Source organism: Terrapene carolina, unplaced genomic scaffold (assembly GCF_002925995.2).
Source record: "Terrapene carolina triunguis isolate 2854851 unplaced genomic scaffold, T_m_triunguis-2.0 Scaffold190, whole genome shotgun sequence".
NCBI classification, from domain to species: domain Eukaryota; kingdom Metazoa; phylum Chordata; order Testudines; family Emydidae; genus Terrapene; species Terrapene triunguis.
Window position 1 is genome coordinate 921,958 of NW_020664541.1, and position 20,455 is coordinate 942,412.

General features: G+C 44.2%; 1 protein-coding gene across 2 annotated transcripts in view; it reads right to left on the reverse strand.

The window, feature by feature from the left end:
* The window catches only part of CACNA1C (calcium voltage-gated channel subunit alpha1 C), a 594,404-nt gene that overhangs the window by 114,522 nt on the left and 459,427 nt on the right, over positions 1–20,455 (reverse strand). For both annotated transcript variants that reach the window (XM_024210494.2, XM_024210493.2), the window contains exons 10-18: positions 19,129–19,155; positions 16,736–16,896; positions 15,425–15,650; positions 9,035–9,242; positions 8,074–8,194; positions 5,766–5,880; positions 4,300–4,420; positions 4,117–4,186; positions 1,002–1,134 (exon numbers count right to left, since the gene is read on the reverse strand). In XM_024210494.2, coding sequence (XP_024066262.1) covers positions 1,002–1,134; positions 4,117–4,186; positions 4,300–4,420; positions 5,766–5,880; positions 8,074–8,194; positions 9,035–9,242; positions 15,425–15,650; positions 16,736–16,896; positions 19,129–19,155 — 1,182 coding nt within the window. The remainder of the gene's footprint in view (positions 1–1,001; positions 1,135–4,116; positions 4,187–4,299; positions 4,421–5,765; positions 5,881–8,073; positions 8,195–9,034; positions 9,243–15,424; positions 15,651–16,735; positions 16,897–19,128; positions 19,156–20,455) is intronic.

Consider the following 20,455-nt stretch of genomic DNA (forward strand, 5'->3'; position numbering starts at 1 on the left):
CAACTTTGGTGGAGGTCACCCCAGAGCCCCTGTGCTGGTCGGACTGGTACTGATCTCCTGAGTGCTAGAATGTGGCTCAGAGCACCACAGCCCTATGTAGGGGGCAGTGAGTACCCACACCTCCCCAGGATGGACACCAGAGAGATTGTGCTGGTGCTGAATGCTGCCCCCAACAGGCCAGCCCTGCTCTGTGGAGCCATGAGCTCCCCTCCTCTATCCACTTTTCAGCATCCTGTTCCCTCTGGGGCAGGAAGTGGGCTAAACTGAGACTGACCCAGCTGGAGAGCCAGGGTCAGAGGACTAAACGACAGATGAAGAGTCTCCAGGGGGCGCTGCTCCATCCCAGAGCAGGAACCTTCGCACGTAAGCTGGCCAACTAGGGTACTGAGATAGACTCTGTTGGTCAGACTGAGGACTGAGCCTGTGGAGGGCTGCAGAGATATGACTAACTGAGGGTACCGTGATGGGCACTGTTGGACTGTTAAAGGACTGAGCTGGGAAGAGCTGCAGTACATTACTGAGTGCTTTGAGATAGGCCTGATTGGACAGTATACCCCGAAAGGGATTTGTTTTGTTTAGTTTCACACAGGCCTGTGTGTGACTCAGCCGGAGGGCTGAGTCACGGAAGACCCACCTGATGAGCACAGCAGCTGACAGGGGGCACTGTGAATGGAGGAAATTGAGAAAAACTGCAGGCATGCACACACTCAACTGGGGGGGAGGGGCTTGTAAGAGGAGGGTGACACCCCTTTATACAAAGTATTCATGATCTGCCTCTCCGACCAACTTTCTAGGTGCCCTGAACTCCCCTTAGGCAGCGATACTGCATAGAGATCCCAGAGCTTTCCACCTGGGATTCCAAGCAGGGGGTTCTGCAGGACTGACTGGGTCACTGAAGCCAGGAAGCGCCGCACAGCATGTTCTTGGGGGTTCAATACAAACAGGAGACCTGACCTGCCTTTCATGGTTGGAACACTGCAGCACAGTAACTTCTCAAGTACCTGTTGGTAGGGCTGAAGATGAAAAAAGCACTGGCATCTGGCATGGGCACAGCCTTCTCTTTGAGGTGCAGTTCAGACATTGGGCGTGGCCGAGGGCCGACAGGCATTTCAGGCTCCTCCTCCTCTTCTTCTGCTGTAAGGAACAGTTGGTTTTTTTAATGCTATGGAGTAGCAATAACTGGCTCACTTGAGTGCAGAGCACTTTATGTACCCAGAAGTTTCAGTTACTTCTCTGGGTTGAACTACAGCTAGAAACTTCTCCTCTTGCATTATATGAGCCCTGCACAGAGCCAACACCTTGCCTGAGGTTGTGTCAAGATGAGTGAGTGTGCCACTGAGAAAACACTAGGGATGGCCGCTTTGTCGAACACCAGTCAGAAGTTCTCAGAATTGTCATTTTTTAAAATTCAAGAGAGAGAAGAATTGAAAGGCTGGAGACAAAGGTAAAACTCTTGAACCAAGTTCCTAAGAAGCAGAGCTGCAGGCACTGCACAGATCAGTGACTAACCCGCAAGGAAGAAATGCAGAGATGGGGGCTTTGGGCCTTATGGGGAAGGTTTGAAAGAGAACTTTTACCCTTTGAGGATGTCAAGCCCCTGCTGAAGTCAGACGTTGCTTTGTGCATGGTGCAATAGCATTTCCCTTCATTTAGTTAGTAAGATAGGTAGAAATGCTGAAAGATGGGTGAGATTACTGGCTACACACAACAACATTCATCTTCCGGCCAACGCCTATGAGGCAATTCTACTGTAATAAAATAGTTTCTTTGGCCCACACAAAATGAGATAAATTCCAGGTAGACTCTAGATCCGCATTCTGCTTTCTTTCTCCTTCCCTTAGGGCCAGTCACTGTGCTTGGCTGGGCTTTCAACACATTAGAAAATGCAGATGAATCAGCTCATACCTTAATCTTGGTGCATAGCTACTGGGGACAGGAGAAAAGCAGCCTTTTCAATGCATAACCCGAGTGCACACAAATGGGCTTGTCTCTCTCTCCACACCTCCGTTAGCAGGAATTCAGCTCAGAGGGTTTTGGATAAATGTTTGTGTTCGGTACACAGAGCACGTACCTTTTAAAACAAGTTTATTTCTGTAACAGCTCATGTTTCTATTGTATTGGATCTTGTAATACACTGGAAGTTTATACTTTTCACAAACTCTATGGGTTTAAGAAACATTCTTTTATGTGTGCTTTTCTGTATAGTCCATGTAAAGGAGGTGATGAGGTTAATGACTGTAATAATACTATAATTGTAACACCTGGCACTTTTTTGTGCTTTTCATATGAGGATTTCAAAGTTATTGACAAATATTAATGAACTGACTCTCACAAATTTCCTATGAGGTAGATAAGTAGATGACCTTGTTTGACAGATGGGGAAACTGAGGAAGAGGTTAAGCAACTTGCCCAAACTCTCACAGGATGTCTGAGAGTTGGGATTTGAATTTTTTCTGTAGCTGAACTAGATTGGAAGATTTGCACCCTGTTTTACCTTGATGAATCGCTCATCATCATCATCATCTTTCTACTATATGTAAACTCACTGATGGTGCTGATCTCTTTCAGAGACTCAGCAGAGGAAGGGGGCAGAGTGGTGAGTTGCATAATAAGTGTTCTGAGGATCAGTGGTGATGGAGGTTTGATGCTGGATTGTGTAGTAGATACTGTAAGAGGAGGTTAGTGGGAGTGAGGCAGGTGAAGCTGATGGAACAGTGAGTGGGGAGGTTTTAAGAATAAAGGTACAGCTAGCAGGGAAACACATGAAATGACCATTTCAAATCATTTTCAGGCACTGGGTGAGCGTGAGGGATTTTAGAGGGTGGTATGATGGTGTCTGTGAGAGGATCACTGGAATTAAGAGATTAAGCCGTGGATTGATAGCTGGTAGAAACAGCTGATTGCAGATGAGAAAAGAGAACATCTAGGAAAATTGGAGTACTTCAGTCTAGGCACAGCTAAAGTACATCCACATGCAGGCAGTGGGCAAGAAGAGGTCTGAGATCAGGTGTTGTCTCAGATAGACAGTATATGGACACATGTCCCCTCATGTAGCACAACAGGCTTGGTTAGCTAAGAGGACGAGGAGCCCATAATGTCAGGTGGTCACAAGGAAGCTGATAAATAGGAGGGAGAAATACAAGTGATTGGAATAATTACTTCCTAATAGGCAGGGGAAGCCCTGGACCAATTTTTTTGAGAACCAATTGTCCTAGGCCCTAGAGGGGTTCTCTGGGGTCAGAGTTTCACACAACAGAATGAGAAGACCATATAGAATAGAATGTCACAGATTATAATATGCAGTGTTGTCGTAGCTGTGTCGGTCCCAGTATAATAGAGAAACAAAGTGGGTGAGGTAACATCTTATTGGACCAACTTCTGTCTCTTTCACCAAAAGAAGTTGGTCCAATAAAAGATATCACCTCACCCACCTTGTCTCTCTAATAGATTATTATAGTAAATTTGGTCTAATAATAGATAACAGATTCCTAAAAATATACCTGAACATATGAAAAATTTCAAATCACCTGACCTCTCTGATTTGCTTTTTGATTTGAGGGACCCAAGAGAAGCAGCCAGGAAATTGCAGGGCTAATAGCTATCATTTTCACAAATCACTAAGACCAGGAGTGGTACCAGAGGACTGAAGAAGAGCAAATGTAATTCCAATTTTCAAAAAGGGTGAAAAGAACAATTCTGGGAACTACCATACAATTCACTTCACTTCAATAAAGGGTACAGTACAACAGCAAATAACCATGCAGCTGATCTGTTAGCATTTCACTGATAACACCACCAGGGACAATTGGCAGCATGAGTTTTTGGAAAACTGATCATGTCAGGAAAATCTGTATTCTTTACTCATATTTAGGGCTAGCTTTGCTGGCACACCAAAGAGGGTGAGGGGAGAAGTGTTTTTACTTCACTTTTTTTGCCCCCCAATCGTGGAGGCTGCTGTGACCGCATCAGCCATTGACACAAATTTGAGGTATCTCAGAACTTGGATAATTATAATAAAAAAAATAATTTGATTCAATATGATCAAACTGTTATTACTTTAGGAACTAGAGCCTCTCCTTCCTGGATCAGTGGTAAGGAAAAGGGGATGGGATGTACCTGGAGCTTCTGTAGTAGGATATGGGTTCTTCTCTTCATTTTCATTGGGCTGATAATCATCCACATTGATCTGACAAAACAGAGGAGACAGAGACAAAGCCCTGGTCAGACAGTGCCCTGACTTTTTGTTCACTCAGAAATCTGAACTGCTCATAGCACATTGGGTGGTAAGAGATAGCAGACCTTGGTAGTAGGCGGGGACTCTCCATCAGCAGTGATAGATTTCAGCTCAATTTTCTCCTCCTTTGTCTCCTCCTCCACAGCTGGTTTCTCAATCTCCTGTTTCTTTTCAGGACTAGCGGTCCTAACAATTCAACAGGATAAAAAGCAAACATTTACAAAGGGGAAAAGGGGTTTCCCTTTCAGAAATCATAGAATCATAGAATATCAGGGTTGGAAGGGACCTCAGGAGATCATCTAGTCCAACCCCCTGCTCAAAGCAGGACCAATCCCCAAACAGATCTTTGCCTCAGATCCCTAAATGGCCCCCTCCGGATTGAACTCACAACCCTGGATTTAGCAAACCAATGCTCTAGTGCAGTACAAAACATGACAATAATCAGCTGGCATCTCCATTCTGCATCTGGCATATATGCCAGCAGGCTCCTCCTTCCTAATGGCTGGAAAGGCAACATCAGTGACAGTATCTGCAGAGCTTCTTAGTGATGTATGCGTGCGTGCATGCGCGCGCACATTTGACCACAGGCCTAGGGATTTGACCACAGGCCTTCTCTTCACTCACCCAACTCCCACCAATCACATATACTGTATGAATAGTTTTCAACCTCTAAACTATGATCCTGAGTTATACTGCCTGCAGATTTTCCTTAATATGGCTCCCAGTTTCACGCCAGCAGTCTGATGGTCTTTGCTGGTTATTTGTGCTCTGCTTGCTATGCCTGCTCTTAGGCAGGGCAAATAGAGCCCTGATCATAGGAATACTCTGCCAGCTGCAAAGGTATCCTGCAGAATGATCAGCGTATCAGAGCAGCTCCCCTCTCCAGGCAACGAGAAAGAAGATATGGGGACAAGAAGTAACAAGTGGTGACAGAACATCAAGCTTCCCTGCTGCCAACAGCCAGGAGGAAAGGAGAAAATCTGAGTGAAGCTTCACCCTTACCAGGAGTCCTTAGAGTCCTTAGAAGCACCACAGGAACTGGGATGAGGAATGGGGGATGTGGCATCACAGGTGAAAAAGTGGTTGAATTTTTGGTCTTGGGAAGTAATGGCTGAGACTGTCCCTGATAAACATCAACCATTGAGGGCGGGGTGGGGATCAGAAAATATTAGGGTAGCTCAAATGGGGTCATTGTGTTATCACTTCCTACTTCTCCTCCTCCAACACCATGTTTACTGCACAAGCCCCATCGCCCTGCATGCCTCCTCTCTGGTTACACTGTCCCAGCCACAGGAGCTAGTGACGTGCTTTAAACTGTATGCCTCAGGGTATTAATGGGGCAACCTCCTCCACTGAGCATCACCTCCACAATGCTCCCAGCCCAGGTAGTTCAAGGAACAGAGAGCTCAGGGTCCCTCTAATAGCTGGGTTTCCCCACACAGCGGTGCAGCATGGTAACCCTAAAGCCTTCCTTTTGCTCCCTCATTTCATCCACTTTAGTTTTTAAAATTATAGCTATAGATGGGTTTACCTAGCTAGTTTTTTCCTTTCTTTTTCCTCTTCCTCTTCTTTCTGAGCAGATGTCAAACTCTCGGCATCGGCAAGATTGTCCACAGCGATGGCCAAAAATACATTCAGCAGGATATCTGTTTGTGTATTTCTGTAAAGAAAATGGGCTTGGAAAACTGTAGACCAGGACAGGGAGAACCCTAATCACCTGAAATGCCAAGCTGCAATTTGATCTCACACAAATGGTTAGGCCACACAGACACATACACATACCCCTCCACCCCCCTGGGCCAACACAATACACTGTGTTTTCAAAACATTCAAAACCTGCCTTCCTGAATTAGGCATCTAAATCCATATGTAGGCATCAAATTCATAGTGGCCTGTTTTTCAAAAGAGCTGAGCACCCCAAAGTCCCACTGAAGATAATGGAAACTGCACACGGGTTCAACCTTTGAAAAAACAGGCCACTTTTCTTTAAGAGCCTAAATACATATTCAAGATCCTCATAACATTAGGCACCTGCCTGTGAAAATTTTGGCCTATGTACTTGAATTGAACAACCTCATTAAAGGTCTCCCCACAGACTTGATTGGCCATAATTGACATTACATATAGCATTGTCATTAGCAGTGTATCTCTAAGGGGACCAAAGTGAAATTCATTATAGCTGAGTGCTGAGGGAATCATTTGGCAGCTCTGTCAAGTCCAAACGTAAGCCCATGCATGTAAGGTATTCAATACAAAGCAATCAGGCTCAAATAACTTGAGAGGCCTGGATGGACAGGCTAGGAAATTTGGAGCTGGAGTTGTAGCTCCATCCTTTCCCTTGTGTCTAGATCAATCACTGTTCAGAGACCCCCTCTACCACAAAGTTGAATTTCAGTTTCTCTTATGTATCAGAGGGGTAGCCGTGTTAGTCTGGATCTGTAAAAAGCAACAGAGAGTCCTGTGGCACCTTTAAGACTAACAGATGTATTGGAGCATAAGCTTTCGTGGGTGAATACCCACCCCGTCTGACGAAGTGGGTATTCACCCACGAAAGCTTATGCTCCAATACATCTGTTAATCTTAAAGGTGCCACAGGACTCTCTGTTGCTAGTTTCTCTTATGAATTCCTTGGTGTAGGTTCTTATTACAGCATAATCCTATTTAAGTGAATTCCAGTTAAAGGCTTGTATTGTAAATATACAGAACCCTCCTGGACTGTCACCGTGCTGTGGGGTCAAGGGCCCAAAATGCAGCCTTCCAAAGCCAGCTGGCTTGCAAAGCTGGCTGATGTTTTCCTTTTCACTGTTTACAGGGGGACCTGAATTGCAACCTTTTCTAAGATGACAGACTGCCGCCCTCGACCTTCAGATAAATGGGATTGCACTATCTCACTTTGAAGAGAGGGCAGCACAGGGCAACAGAGATGTCAGACACCAGGGTCTGAGAGATCTAAATTATGAAGAAAGGTCAAAGGAGTTGGGATGAGTCTACAAGGTGATCGTGCAGAAGAATCAGCAGGAAAAATGTATCATCTCTGGGGAGGGGATCATCCATTAGGGGAACACAAACTAAACCAGAAGGAACTAATAGCAGACAGGGATTTAGGACAGATCTACAGTCATGTACTTCATGCAAACTCAAGTGGAAAGGACAGCTGTGTTTCATATACACAGGGCCCTCTGTGCGATGTGCTGAATATCTCCTGGAGTGTGATCAGTACCTTCAATCCTCACTGAAGTCAATGGGTATTAAGGGTGCTTAGCACCAGCTCAGACCCATAGATAACAGGGTACAGAGTTTTTATATCTGTTATACAAGTAGAGTGTAATATATGAAAGGAGATCTCTATCATATTGGTGTATAAATGAGTTAATGTAGGATCTCACATAAAATCTAATCTGTAAAACATGCTTCTTTTATAGCATTTGTATACCATATACTGTAAACTACATATATATTAGTTCCACATGGGGTGTATAAAAATAATCATGGAATAAATTAAAGCAAAAAATACACTGCAAATACAGTAAGTAGGTACATAGATTAGTTTCTGGACAAGGTAAGGACTAAGGTCTGGTGAACAAAAGGATGATGGAATTAAACCAAAACGATATATGGTATATTGGCTCGGCCTTACCCTATTCTGACAACTGAAAGTCTTAGTATCAGTTAAAATTCATTAGATGGCATTGATTTTTAGCTGTCAGAAGCCAAAATGCAGAGCCAGGTAAACCGTAAAGGTGACACTCATGAAATTCATATTCCCCTGACACAATAAGGTAGTAAAACATGGTTTTAAATGCAGCCCTGCCTGGAGAAAAGGTAGCATCAAAGGATACAGTTTCCGCAGATGAAGAGGATGATGAAGTAAATACAGACCAACATTCCTGGAAAAGAGGGGCCGCCATAAGCCATGATCCCATCATACATCACCGAATTCCAGTCCTCCCCAGTCAGGATCTAAATGACACATTCCCACCAATAAGGGACACAGCGTTAGACCACAAAGCAAACCTGAAAACCCCATGATAACAAAGAAACCCCACCGTCTCCTAGAGAAACTCCCCGGGGGACTCGGACTGGTGGATGTATCCAACCAGAAAACAAAAAGGAGCTGAGAGGGCCTGTGCTCTGAATGTCCAGATGTTCCCATGAGGTCTGACCGCTAAAGCCAGGCAGATATCCAAGCCAGCTCTGTTCAGGTTTCCTGGCCATTTCCATATGATGCCATGGTGTGCCTGTTTGCATCAGTCAGACTGCCGAACTGAGTGCTGGAACAGAACGCTCAGCACAGCGGAGTAAGTCACAGCGACGTATACCTCTGTACAGCAGGTGATTTTCACTTCCCCTCACCATGGACACAAGCCAGCTATACCTCTGCTCTTTTATGAACACTTGCAAAGCTATAATCAGAATATAGATACTAGATTCCCATTCTGGTTTTCTTGAATCTCTTGCTCTCAGACCCAGCAGTACTTTGTTAGGGCAGAGAACTAATGCAGGGCTACACTGCAGTTTGCTGGCCTTTGACAGGGCAGTGCCTATCCTCTGGCCTCACCAAGTTAGGCACATGAAGTTTGACCTCTGCTATAGACGGAATTCAGCTCAGCTCCTAACCTGGGCCACCATCTCAGCAGCTGCAGAACTTGCTGTCATGGATCACTTTCTGCAGCAGACTAATTTAATCTCAGTCTCACTGAATACCAGTCTGCACAGGAATGATCCAGGCCCTTCTCACCCCAACAGGGGCCACACACGAGCAGACTGTTAATTCCTTGCTGGAACTGTTGTGACTCATACCTGAAACACCGTGAGGAGGGACTGGGGGAAGTTATCGAATGTGCTCCTCTTGGTTTGCATCTCATCAAAGTTAAACTTGCCCCCAAAGAGCTGCATTCCCAGGAGCGAGAAGATGATGATGAAGAGGAAGAGAAGCAGCAACAGGGAAGCGATGGAGCGGACTGAGTTCAGCAGTGAAGCCACTAGGTTACTCAAGGAATTCCAATACCTACGGGAGCCAAAGAGAGGTGGTTAGGATTCGTTTCCCAGGGCAGGTGCTCACGGACTGCATCAGATATTGTTTCAGGCTGCCTACTGCATATAAACAAGCATTTCCAAACACCCTGTTAAGCAGTGAATCATCCATGTGCTTCCCTGAGATAATGAGACCTACTGCAGTAAATGAGTAATTTTACTACCACACGTGTACGTACACAATTCCCCCCCGCCCCCGGCCACACACACAGACAGATTACTGCAGTGCTCTCAGACTAACACGCTGCAAATCTCTTATCAATATACAGTGATTAGTTCTTGCTGCTTCAGTGAGTTACATTCTAACCAACCTCATTACAACACTCACAGCTGGTACAGCAGCCAGAATACCTGACTCCAGAGAATGGCTCTGTAATAACGGACAAGAACAGATGGGGAAACTATTTGGATGCAAATACAGACTTGTCCAAAATCTGGTGTGTGCATGTGTGCGCGCATGTGCTCAATCTTGGAAGGAGGCCGCTAGGCTTTCTGGTGTTTGGAAGCCTGGGGTAGATACTCAGGGCCATCTCCTCCTCCCACACCGGTTTTCAATAGTGTAACTCCATTGCCCTCAGTGGAGATACTCCGGAGATGCTTCGGTGTGATATCAGATTCAGGCCCTCAACAATTCCTTTGCCTTTTGCTTCTGCGAACTGCACATTACCACTGTTCTTTATGCATCAAACTCATTACATTGCCTCAGTACATCTTTAAAATGCTCGTAACTAGTTCCAGATTGACATTTGCTAATATCACCCTGGTACCTTGGTGCCAGTTGGATCCCGATGTTAAAAATCAACAGAATATTTTTAAAAAGCTTTTGAGACAGGCATAAATTTCATGGACATTACTAAGATGAAGCCCATTTATTGCAATTACTGACAGAAGAATAAACTGTTTGTGACAGTTCCAAACCCTACATTCCAAACCCTTTTATATAATGATATACAATGTTGACTGCAGCTATTAAAACAACTAGTGTTAAATTGATAGGACTGGTAATTCTCCTCCCCACCCACTGTATTCATATATCAGTGATGGGGTCAGAGTGGGGACATTGCAAAGTGCCTTCAACCCATTGTGTGCCCATTCAGGAGAGCATCCAAACTGCCTGGGGGCTCACAGTGGTCCAAAGGGAACAGAGAGAAGACGGGCTGTGGCCATACTTTGCATTCCCTCTGCACCAAACTACAGAACGGCACTGGCGTGAAAACAGGCTGCATTACGGGACACAGAGTGTCCACTCTGAAGCAGCTTCCATGCTGCCCTCTTGGCTGCTGGACCCCTCCCACTCCACTTCAAGCTCTGCGGTGGCCCCTTTTCCTATACCAGTGTTACCCCAACAGCAGCAGTTATGGGTCTGACAGCAGAGCTGACCTGAAACCTGTTATCCTTTAATCACTCCCTCTAATCACACACACGGTTGGGTCTCAACAAGTTGCACATCCTCCATAACATCCAGTCATGATCTGTCAATCTGCCTTCCATCTGCAGATCCTTCATCCTTTGTTACTCTACTAATAAGTGACTCCCCCTGCATACCTTCTCACCCAGAAGTTCAACACTGGCCAATACTGTCCATTCCACAGCAGCTATTGTGGACTCAAGTCTCATTCTGAAGTTCTAGTCACATCTTCTACATAGGCATAGATAGGAGAGGAGCAGGCATCAGCAGCTCTATATCTCCTGTCTTATGATGAGGGAGTCCATTCCTTCTGCTTATGGATCGGGCACCAGAAGAGCATTAAGTCCCATGTGAGTGGCCTGGAACATTCTCTGAGCATGACTCTCTAGATTTTTAGGTCACTGTGCATCTCTTGGATGAGCTTTCATTTGAGCTTCTCTAACTATAGGAGGGCACAGCAGAACAGTCCTGCACTGTTGGAAAGCTAATTCTAACCACACACAAACAGAGAAATATTACATTCCTTAGCCCCTCCCCCCAGATTTAAAGCATTGAAAAAAGGTTTGAACCACATGAATGCCAACAATCTGTACTCAGGTGCCTACCATCTTGGTTGATGGTCCAGGGCACTCGGCTAGGAATTGACAGTCCTGGGTTCAATTGCCTGCTCTACTGCAGATTTTCAGTGTAACCTTGGGCAAGCTACTTAGTCTCTCTGCCTCAGTTCCTTTTTTGTAAAATGGGCATAATAGCACTTCCCTACCTCAGAGGAGCGTTATGGGATAAATACAATAAAGACTATGAGGCAACCAAGATACTATGGTAGCGGGGGTGGAGGGGGGAGGATTTAAGTACCTTAGATAGACTGGGATGTAAGAACATATTAATCCCTGGTTTAACACTATTGAATCCAACTGGAGTCATATGGTGAAAACCTCAGGCACCTCTGAAGATTTACACCTAAAAGGCACTAACAGGGAGGTTCTTCCAGTATCCACCTATCACTTGTTTCACAGAAGCATTCCAAGAGAGCAGGTGATATTTTCTAATTCTACATTAGTCAAGGAAGAAGGTGAGCTAACAGATGTTTTTAATCTCTAAACTCTATACTTTAGTAAATTTCACATATGATCACTAATGGGGAAATTGACACCTATATAAAGGGCCAGAACACAGCCTGTGCACCACTCAAGTCCCATTAACCACTTAAAATAGGGTTTAACTGAAGATCTTGGACTAAAATCAGGAGTCCTGATTCCCAGTATTGTGCTTTGAAAGTCCCAAGATTCTTCTTCCCTGTCTTTATACACCTTCAGCTATGGCTTTTGTGATACCTGCAGTCTCAAGATACGGTTCTTAAAATGGTGGTAATGACGGTGGGCTGTCTACACTAGCGCTTCCAACATTGTTCACCCAACACAGACACTTCATTGGAGGTATCAGAACCCTCATTGACTTAATAGAAAACCAACCATGGACATCCAGTGGCAGGACTTAGCTTTAAACTATGAATCTAAGTTTATAGTTAGGAAATAATGGATTACTTTTCAGTTTATATAAAAGAATAAATATAGGGTTTTATAAAGCCATCTAGAATAGCTCATTTGACAGTCATTTGATTTCTCTCAGCACGGGAAGATATTCTGTACAACACTGTAAAAATTAGAGAGAACAAAACAAATAGATTATACTGCTGCTTCTTAATTTATGTCATGAAATAATTCTGATGATTATTTATAATCTTCCAAGTAATGTTTGCTCTTGAAATTCTAACAGTGGTTCCCAAAACTATGGGGTATTCATTCAACTGTGTTTTTATTTGCTCTATGGTATTATGGAGTAGTAGTCATGCTTTTCATATATGTGCATATTTTTGATGCATTGAGAGTTTGTCTACACTTGATACTTATCATGGAAAATTCACATAAATATATGAAGATTAAGTTGTCTAAGATATACCCTTGCCATCATATTTTCCATGATTTGTGCCTCTTTTTATCCTCTTGATTATCACTATTTCTACGTCCAATATGTCTGCATGTCAGTCAGAAATATATAGTTGACATATAGCATTACATTGTCATCTTTTCTGCCCTTCTGCTTTTTCTGGGATGGCATCTTACTTTATTATCATTCCATGCATGTGGCTTATTCCACCAGTGTCTATAATGTTAATGACACTAAATCATCACTGTGTTCAGAGCTGAGTGAAGAATGGGAAAACTGGCAGCTGTACTAGAAAGAACACTCACAAGAAGCAGGTTCTTGGCATATTTCAGTGTTTCTTTCTAATCTCCAGATGTAAGGGTCTGAGTTCCCTTAAACACTCCCTGGATTTCTAGGCGAAAGGTTCCACATCTATGCCCCTTTTCACAGAGAATTCTCCTAGCAGGATTGTAAACTGTTCTCTCTCTCTGTCTGCAGGAGTGGAGAAGAGTCCTGAACAAACAACTCTTCCTCTTCATCATGTGTTACTTCTTTTTCCGTAAAACCTGCTGGTAGAATGGCCTATCTGCATCCTATTAACTTAGGCCTGGGACAGGCACCTTTCTTAGAAACTCGGACCAGAGTTTAATGAGCCATATCTAATTAAATTTTGTCACCCTTTGCCTTTAGTCCCAGGGATCCAGAAAGAAGACAAACTCTGCAGATCTGGGCTCTCCATTCCTCCCGGGAGGCTGAATCTAATAGTTTATTTTTGCTAGTTCCTATTCCATGTATCTTCAGCTGATTCTTCTAAATAGGCCACCTTCCTTTTGAATAGTCACAGCCTTGCCTTGGCCAATGTCTGAACAGTCTTTATGGCTGTAAACCTCTTTTCAGCCCTTGACATCTGGCGTTGAAAGCCATCCACCCTTGGCAGTAAGCTGAACCATAGAAACTTCAAAGGTGTTTTTAATTTTTTTGGATTCTATAACAGCTGTTAAATTCAGGGTAAAACCTTATACTAATCTGGCATCCAAGTCAGTTGTTTTTGTCTGCAGCACAGCTTTGCCATCTTGAACGTCTTCCAGATCTGGTCTTGCTTTTCCTGTGCTCTGTGTTTTTATCTCAGTTTTCACAGAGTTCTCCTTCTGGAAGTTTAAAATGATTGTAGGGCCATTTTCATACCCGAGTCTGCAGGAAAACCCCTGGTTTCACCCCCACAATTGAAGCTTTTACAAAGTGCTGACTGGAAGCCCATATGGGTGAGCCCCAGATCCCTTTCTCCATCAGTCGGAAGCTGACATTTCCTGTGACTTCACCTCAAGCTGGCAAAGTCCTGCTAAATCAGGTTTGTGTTTTGCAGTACCTGAGGGAACAGAATCACTGACTAGGAGGCACTGTGCCTTTGTGGAGAGGGAGGGAGAGAAAGAAGGGAATTTAAAAAAAAGAGCTTGAAGAAGGTCTCAGTTGCTGCTGCCAGTGTGGGGCTCCTCTCCTCTGAGGGAGGAACTGGAATGGGAGGAGGAAGTGGATATAGTCCTCTCTCTGTTGCTGCTAGGGCTGACACCATGCTTCTCTCCATAGGGACTGGGGGAGAGGAAGCCGCCAGGGTCCGCTCCCTGGTCTGCCTATTGTTGTGGCTGCTGGGGTTGGCAATGGGCTTCTCGATCAACTTTTTTCCCATTTAATGCAGCATTTCAGGCCTCCTTGAGTCACATAAAGCAGCAAAAAAAGGGCACATGCTAATTTCTTTTTGATTTGACAGAGACCCTTAAAAGACGCAGCTTGGTGGATAACATCTTCCCATATTTTAATACATTAACCTGCTTAGTTTAAAGCGTTTCCAACCAGCCTTGCTAATCGCCCAGGAGGATGATTTCCCGTTTCTTCAAGTGATGCACCCATAGGTGCTGACTTTTTGGTTCCTGGGGGGTGCTCGACCCCCGCATCACCCCGGGTCCTGCCCCTTTTCCACCCCTTCCCCCAAGCTCCTGCCCCCACCCTGCCTCTTCCCTCCCCCATTCCATCCCCTCCCCCCAGCGCCTCCTGCACACCGTGGAACAGCTGACTACATCGGGCGGGAGGTGTTGGGAAGCAGGGGGAGGCGCTGATTGGCAGAGCTGTCGGTGGGTGGGAGGCACTGGGAGAAGAGGGAGGCATTGGTGGGGGAGCTGATGGTGGGTGCTCAGCACCCACCATTTTTTTCCCATATGTGCTCCAGCCTCAGAGCACCCACGAAGTCAGCGCCTATGGACGCGCCTCCAATCTTTACAACTCCCCAATCTGTATAGAAAGGGGATCAATTCTCAATGAACCCCTCACTCTGACTTCTCCCATTTCTTCCCTATGAAAGAGCTGATGTCTCCATCCCAAGGACATCCTTACCCTGGCATAAGGCACATAAGCACCCTAAATCCCCTGCCAACAGACCAGTCTCAAACTGCTCCGCTTTGGCTATGGAATTTCTACTCAGCTGTTTCTTGTTCCCTTCCCTTCTCCCATCCCCTCAAAAAGGTGTCTGTTTCTGCTCAATCGCGTGCAGGTGCCTTTAGTTCTCAGCTGCTCTCCAGAAACCACTGTACTGCCAAAGGTACACACCGCAGATGACTGAGCAGAAACTGGGATGCCCTTTGGAGGAAGAAATGGTTTATATGAAGCAGTAGGTAGGATAATGGACGGAATGGAGCTGCTAGGAGATCAGTGATTTGGATACATGTGTGTGCGGAACAGATATCAAGTACCATATTTGTCCATGATGGTAGTGCTCCTAGGCCTGTCCCTGCTTCATCCCCAAAATTGGCCTCCATGGAAAACAGAAGTACCTTGTGATTTTAAATATTCTCAGGAGTCGGACGCATCTCAATACCGAGATGCCCAACGGTGACATGATCTTGGTCTCCACCAGGATGGTCTCCAGGATTCCTCCACAAACAATAAAGCAGTCAAAGCGGTTGAAGAGAGATACAAAGTAGGCCTGGAGACCTAAGCTGTACATCTTCAGCAGCATCTCTGCCGTGAAAAGAGCTAGCAGCACCTTATTGGCAGTGTCTCATGAAAAAACAGATAAAGAATAATTATTATAATTTAACTGAAAACCACCACCACCACCAAAAATCCCACCCACTACTACCAGCAAAACAGCTGAGGTCAGAGTGAAAAGAGAGAGGACTCTGCTCAGCATGCAGCCAAGGAAGTGGGCCTATGTGCTGACAATCCATGCATGAAAATGTTTTGCATAGAAGCCCTGGTTTCAATCACAACACTTCCCACATGCATGTATTACACAGCTGTATAACCTCCTTGACAGGAACTGTGCTTTCCAATGCACAACCTCCTGTCACACTTGTCATCTTCCGATGTACAGGTTACAGCTATTGGCTGCCGTGTTATCTGCTGTTGTTTAATTCAGCCTTTCAGCTGCTCTCATTTCCACTGAGGATTCAGCTGTTTATTTCTTAGACTAAGGGGAACTTCATAAATCATTCCTCCCTCCTCACCTCCCTTGTAACCAGAATGTATCATAAATGCCATTCGAGTGACAAACTGGGGAACTTACAGCCCTGAGAATCTACTCTTAAACTGGCAGCCCAAGTACTGCACACACAGATAGCAGTAAACTCCGGCTATGTGACCTCACCTGGATCTAAAGGAACTCTCTAGCTGGGTCCTAACAGCTGAGCCCTCAGTGTTCTCTGAGGCCTCTCATAATGCAGTCATGTATTTGAGATACTGTCTAGCATCCTCTGCAAATAGAGGATTGTATTTGTTTGTAGTTCAAGGCTGGGATTTCAAATACCAGGCCATCAGCAGGGCCGGCTCCAGGGTTTTTGCTGCCCCAAGCGGCAAAAAAAAAAAAAAAAAAAAAAAAAAAAAAGCCCCGCTCGCGATCTGCAGCGGCAATTTGGCGGAAGGTCCTTCACTCCAAGTGGGAGTGAGGGACCGTCCGCCGAATAGCTGGACGTGCCGCCCCTCTCCAGAGTGGCCGCCCCAAGCACCTGCTTGGCAAGCTGGTGCCTGGAGCCAGCCCTGGCCATCAGACCTCATTAACTCTTTCTTTCTCTTTCTCCTTCCCTGTAAGTTTGTTTATCCCTTGGTTACAAGGACAGCAAGCAGAACCACCTGCCTCATCTCACCTTGGACCTCTGTAAGCCAGTATGGCTGGTTGTAATGTTCAGAAGCGATGGTAAGGGTGTTGAGAAACACAAGGAAGATCACCAGCCAGTAGAAAATATTGGACTTGACAGCAGCTCGGCACTTCCTCCTGCAGAACCTGTTCCACCGGCGCCAGTAGCGGCTTGAAACGGGAGAAAGAAAAAAGGGATGAAAAAATGGGGAGGTGTAAGCCATTGCAAATCCCTCAGTTAAGCCCTCCAGCTTTCATTCAAGTGTATTATGGAGTCTGAAGTGATGACAGTGAAAGGCTTTTAAATCCATGCTGGGAGAGAGTCTCCACTACTGCTCAGGGTGACTACAACGTCTGAACAAAACACGGTTCTAAACAAAGTACTAAGATTCTCGGGTGGACGAGCCCTTTGAGCCAGTATGCCTTGGTGAGAGGAGGCATGTGCTGACCAGAAAGAAAAGGCCTCTAGAGATTTCTTGTTTTCCACAGAAATAGTAAGCTTTTCTTTATTGAATAACTGTGGGCCTGGTCATGGGTCAGATCCAGTGCCCACGGAAGTCAACTTTGAAAGTCTTTCGTTGCCTACAATGGGCCTGGAATCGAGGCCCCCAGAGAGGTGCCGTGTGCCTGTGAGTCTCAGCAAAGAGTGGGAATGTCAAGTGCTCAGCACCTATCAGTATCAGGCCCAATAAGACAGCCAACTCTGTACTGAAAACAATGTGACAAAAGTCTATTTTCTTTGAGATCAATGGGGGACCTCAACATCTTCCCTTGTGCCTGTTGATAAGGATGCCATTTGCTAATAAACAGTACCCCTTTAAATTATGCCTTCCATGAACACAGCCCCTCATGAGTGTCACACTGATTTCTCAGGGTAATTACTAACCACAGAAGGTATTTAAAGCTAATTATACACCTCCTACTCTTCAGAATTTAACTTGCTTAGCAACCAGTTTCCAGGCAACTCTTGGCACTGTATAATACATCTAATAGTTTTTATTATATATATATATATTACATGACAAAATGGAATGGGAACTTTTCTTGGCTAGACCTGTCTCTCTCATTCCCTGTCCAGTGGTAAGCAGTGACCTCGTACTAGGATGGAGTTCAGCACCTAGACACACTAAAGCCAGATGCAAATATTCCACAACTGCTTAAGAATCTTACAGCAAAATTTTATCAGGTACTCAACTGCTAGGTAAAATACTAAACAATTTTCTACGAAACACAAGTAGTTTGTGTGCGCTCAAGTGGAAGAGAGTCTAGAAGTGTTATTTTTGAAAAATGAGAAAATTATTGTAGTGCTTGGGTAATAGAGATACTCTGAAATCATCAGGAATAAGTGCATGAGGATCAAATAGCATTAATGCTGTGGTCTTGTTTTCCAGCCTTCATCTACTCCAAAATGCGTAAGTGTGTGCATGTATGAGTGTACAGGTGCATGTGTGTGTGCTATATGTGCATGTATTCGCATATAGGAATACTTATGCTTTCCTGTGTGTCTATATGTGTCAGCATGCATGTACTGTACATGTGCATTCACATGTACTTGTGTGAATGTGCCTGGGTTAATATGACAATTCTACATTATTATTCACATCTCATGTATGAGGAAGAAAACAGCAGTTTTCCTGTCCCAATTATTGAGGAAGCCAAAAAATTTCGTATAAAATTCTAGTGTTAGAAGTCTCGCTGGACTTAGAATTCAAAGCCATGAAGCCAATATGGGTCACATACGGGAGAGGGAAATGGACTGGAAACCTTTCTTACAATGAACAAGTATATATTTATAAGCATGATGGAGTAAATTCTGGTAGTATAAGTATATGTCTGGTCAGCCCAGGCCCGCCACACATTTCTAAAAGCTGATAAATTATTAAGAATCAAACATCCAGTAGGGAAACTCTGTGGATCCTGCTACAAAAGGGTAAAAGATTCCAACTCTGTGCAGTGGTGGGATGAAGCCTAATTTAACATGGAAGCCTTATCTCTTGAGACATTTACAACTAAAGCGAACAGAACACTACCCAATGCTATGAAAAACAAGTCCTTGGGTTGGCCTTTCAGTGGAATGAATATCAGCTGATGATCTAACTGGTCTGTCTCTAGCTTTCTATAATTTTATGACCCAATGTTACCAATGGGGAAGCTTTCAGGAGCTGAGCCAACACGCCAGCAAATGTGAACTTCCGAGATAAGTGTCACCTCTAACTCTTGGGCCTTATTTCAGTCTAATATTAAGTAAAATGGTCACTGATTTTGGTGGATGATTGACTAAAATCTATCAACATTGGGAATGGCTTAGAGCTATCCGTGTGCCATGGTGACAGTGAAAGATAATTTTAAAAGGTGGGATACAAACCAGTGGAATGACAAAAAAATATACTATATTTTACTCACCTAAACTTAGATTTGGAGATCCGATGCCTGAAAGATAAGAGTTACTGTTAGTGCTTCTAAATGAACTGTACACTCTAGACCTCCACGAAAACAGCAATAGAAAGAAATAAGAATAAGCACAATAGATTCCCAACGCATACTGTTTTCCTCTTTGAACACTGTAACTCAATCCATGCCACTGGCGGTTGCTCTGGCAAAAGAAGAGTACAATCTTGTTAGTAAGAGGAGGGAGAGTGGTGCCATGTGAACCTGAGGATTCCGTCACCTACATCATCAATGAAACAGCCCTTCTGTTATCTAATAGGTCATTCTGATGCCAAGGGTTACCATAACCCTGTTACCAAATATCTTATACAAATGTGACCATCTACTTTTTCCTTTTGTCATTGAAGAGTTAGAGTCCTCTGGATTTTACTTTTATATGAAATAAATGTATGTTAATATATAAATATTAGCACTTTGCCTTTATATAGCACCTTTCACCTGAGGCTCTTGAAGCACTTTGCAAACGGTGTTGGTGGTAAATATCATCTTCATTTTGCTGAAACCAAGGTATAAAGGATTATGACCAACAACTTCAAATTTGGATGCCTACAGTCACATGTAGTCATGTAAATTAAAGTGGCCTGATTTACAAAGGCACTGAGAGCCAACAGTTTCCATTGACTTCATTGGGATTTGCAGGTGCTCAGCACGCTGGAAAATCAGACCACTTTCATCCTAAATATGTATTTTAGTGTCTAATTTGAGGCACCCAAGTTTAATGACCTAGGTGACTTACTTAACATCATACAGCAAGTCACAGGCAAAGCCAAGAATAGACTCCCAATCCTCTTCTCAAATCATTACACTACTCTGCATGTTAACACACAAATGTAAAGTTTAAATGACCTTAATGTAGCTGCGGAAAACAACAATAACCAAATAAGAGCTCTTCAGAACATAGGGGAAATCTGCACACTCTCTAGTCGGTGAGAAATTTCTGTTGAGTTGCATAGGAACGTCTCTTTTTAAGGATCCATCTAAGGAAACTGATACACTGCTGATGATAGTTGTCAGCAAAAGGTTCCCCTGAACCAGCTTAAAAATGGTTTAGCTGCTAGCATAGATGGGACAAAATCATTATGGAGTCTTAACCATCTCTTAACCATGCTTTTTATAGTGATGTTAAAAATGGGTTTGTCCCTGTGCAGGGAGATCCGTCACTGACAGACCAGACACCAATGGGTCAGTTTCTTTATGTGGAAGGGATTTTAGAGATAGAAACATATTTCACCAGCAGATGGTCCAAATAAAGAAAAATCCTCTGCACTGAATGCATCTCTCC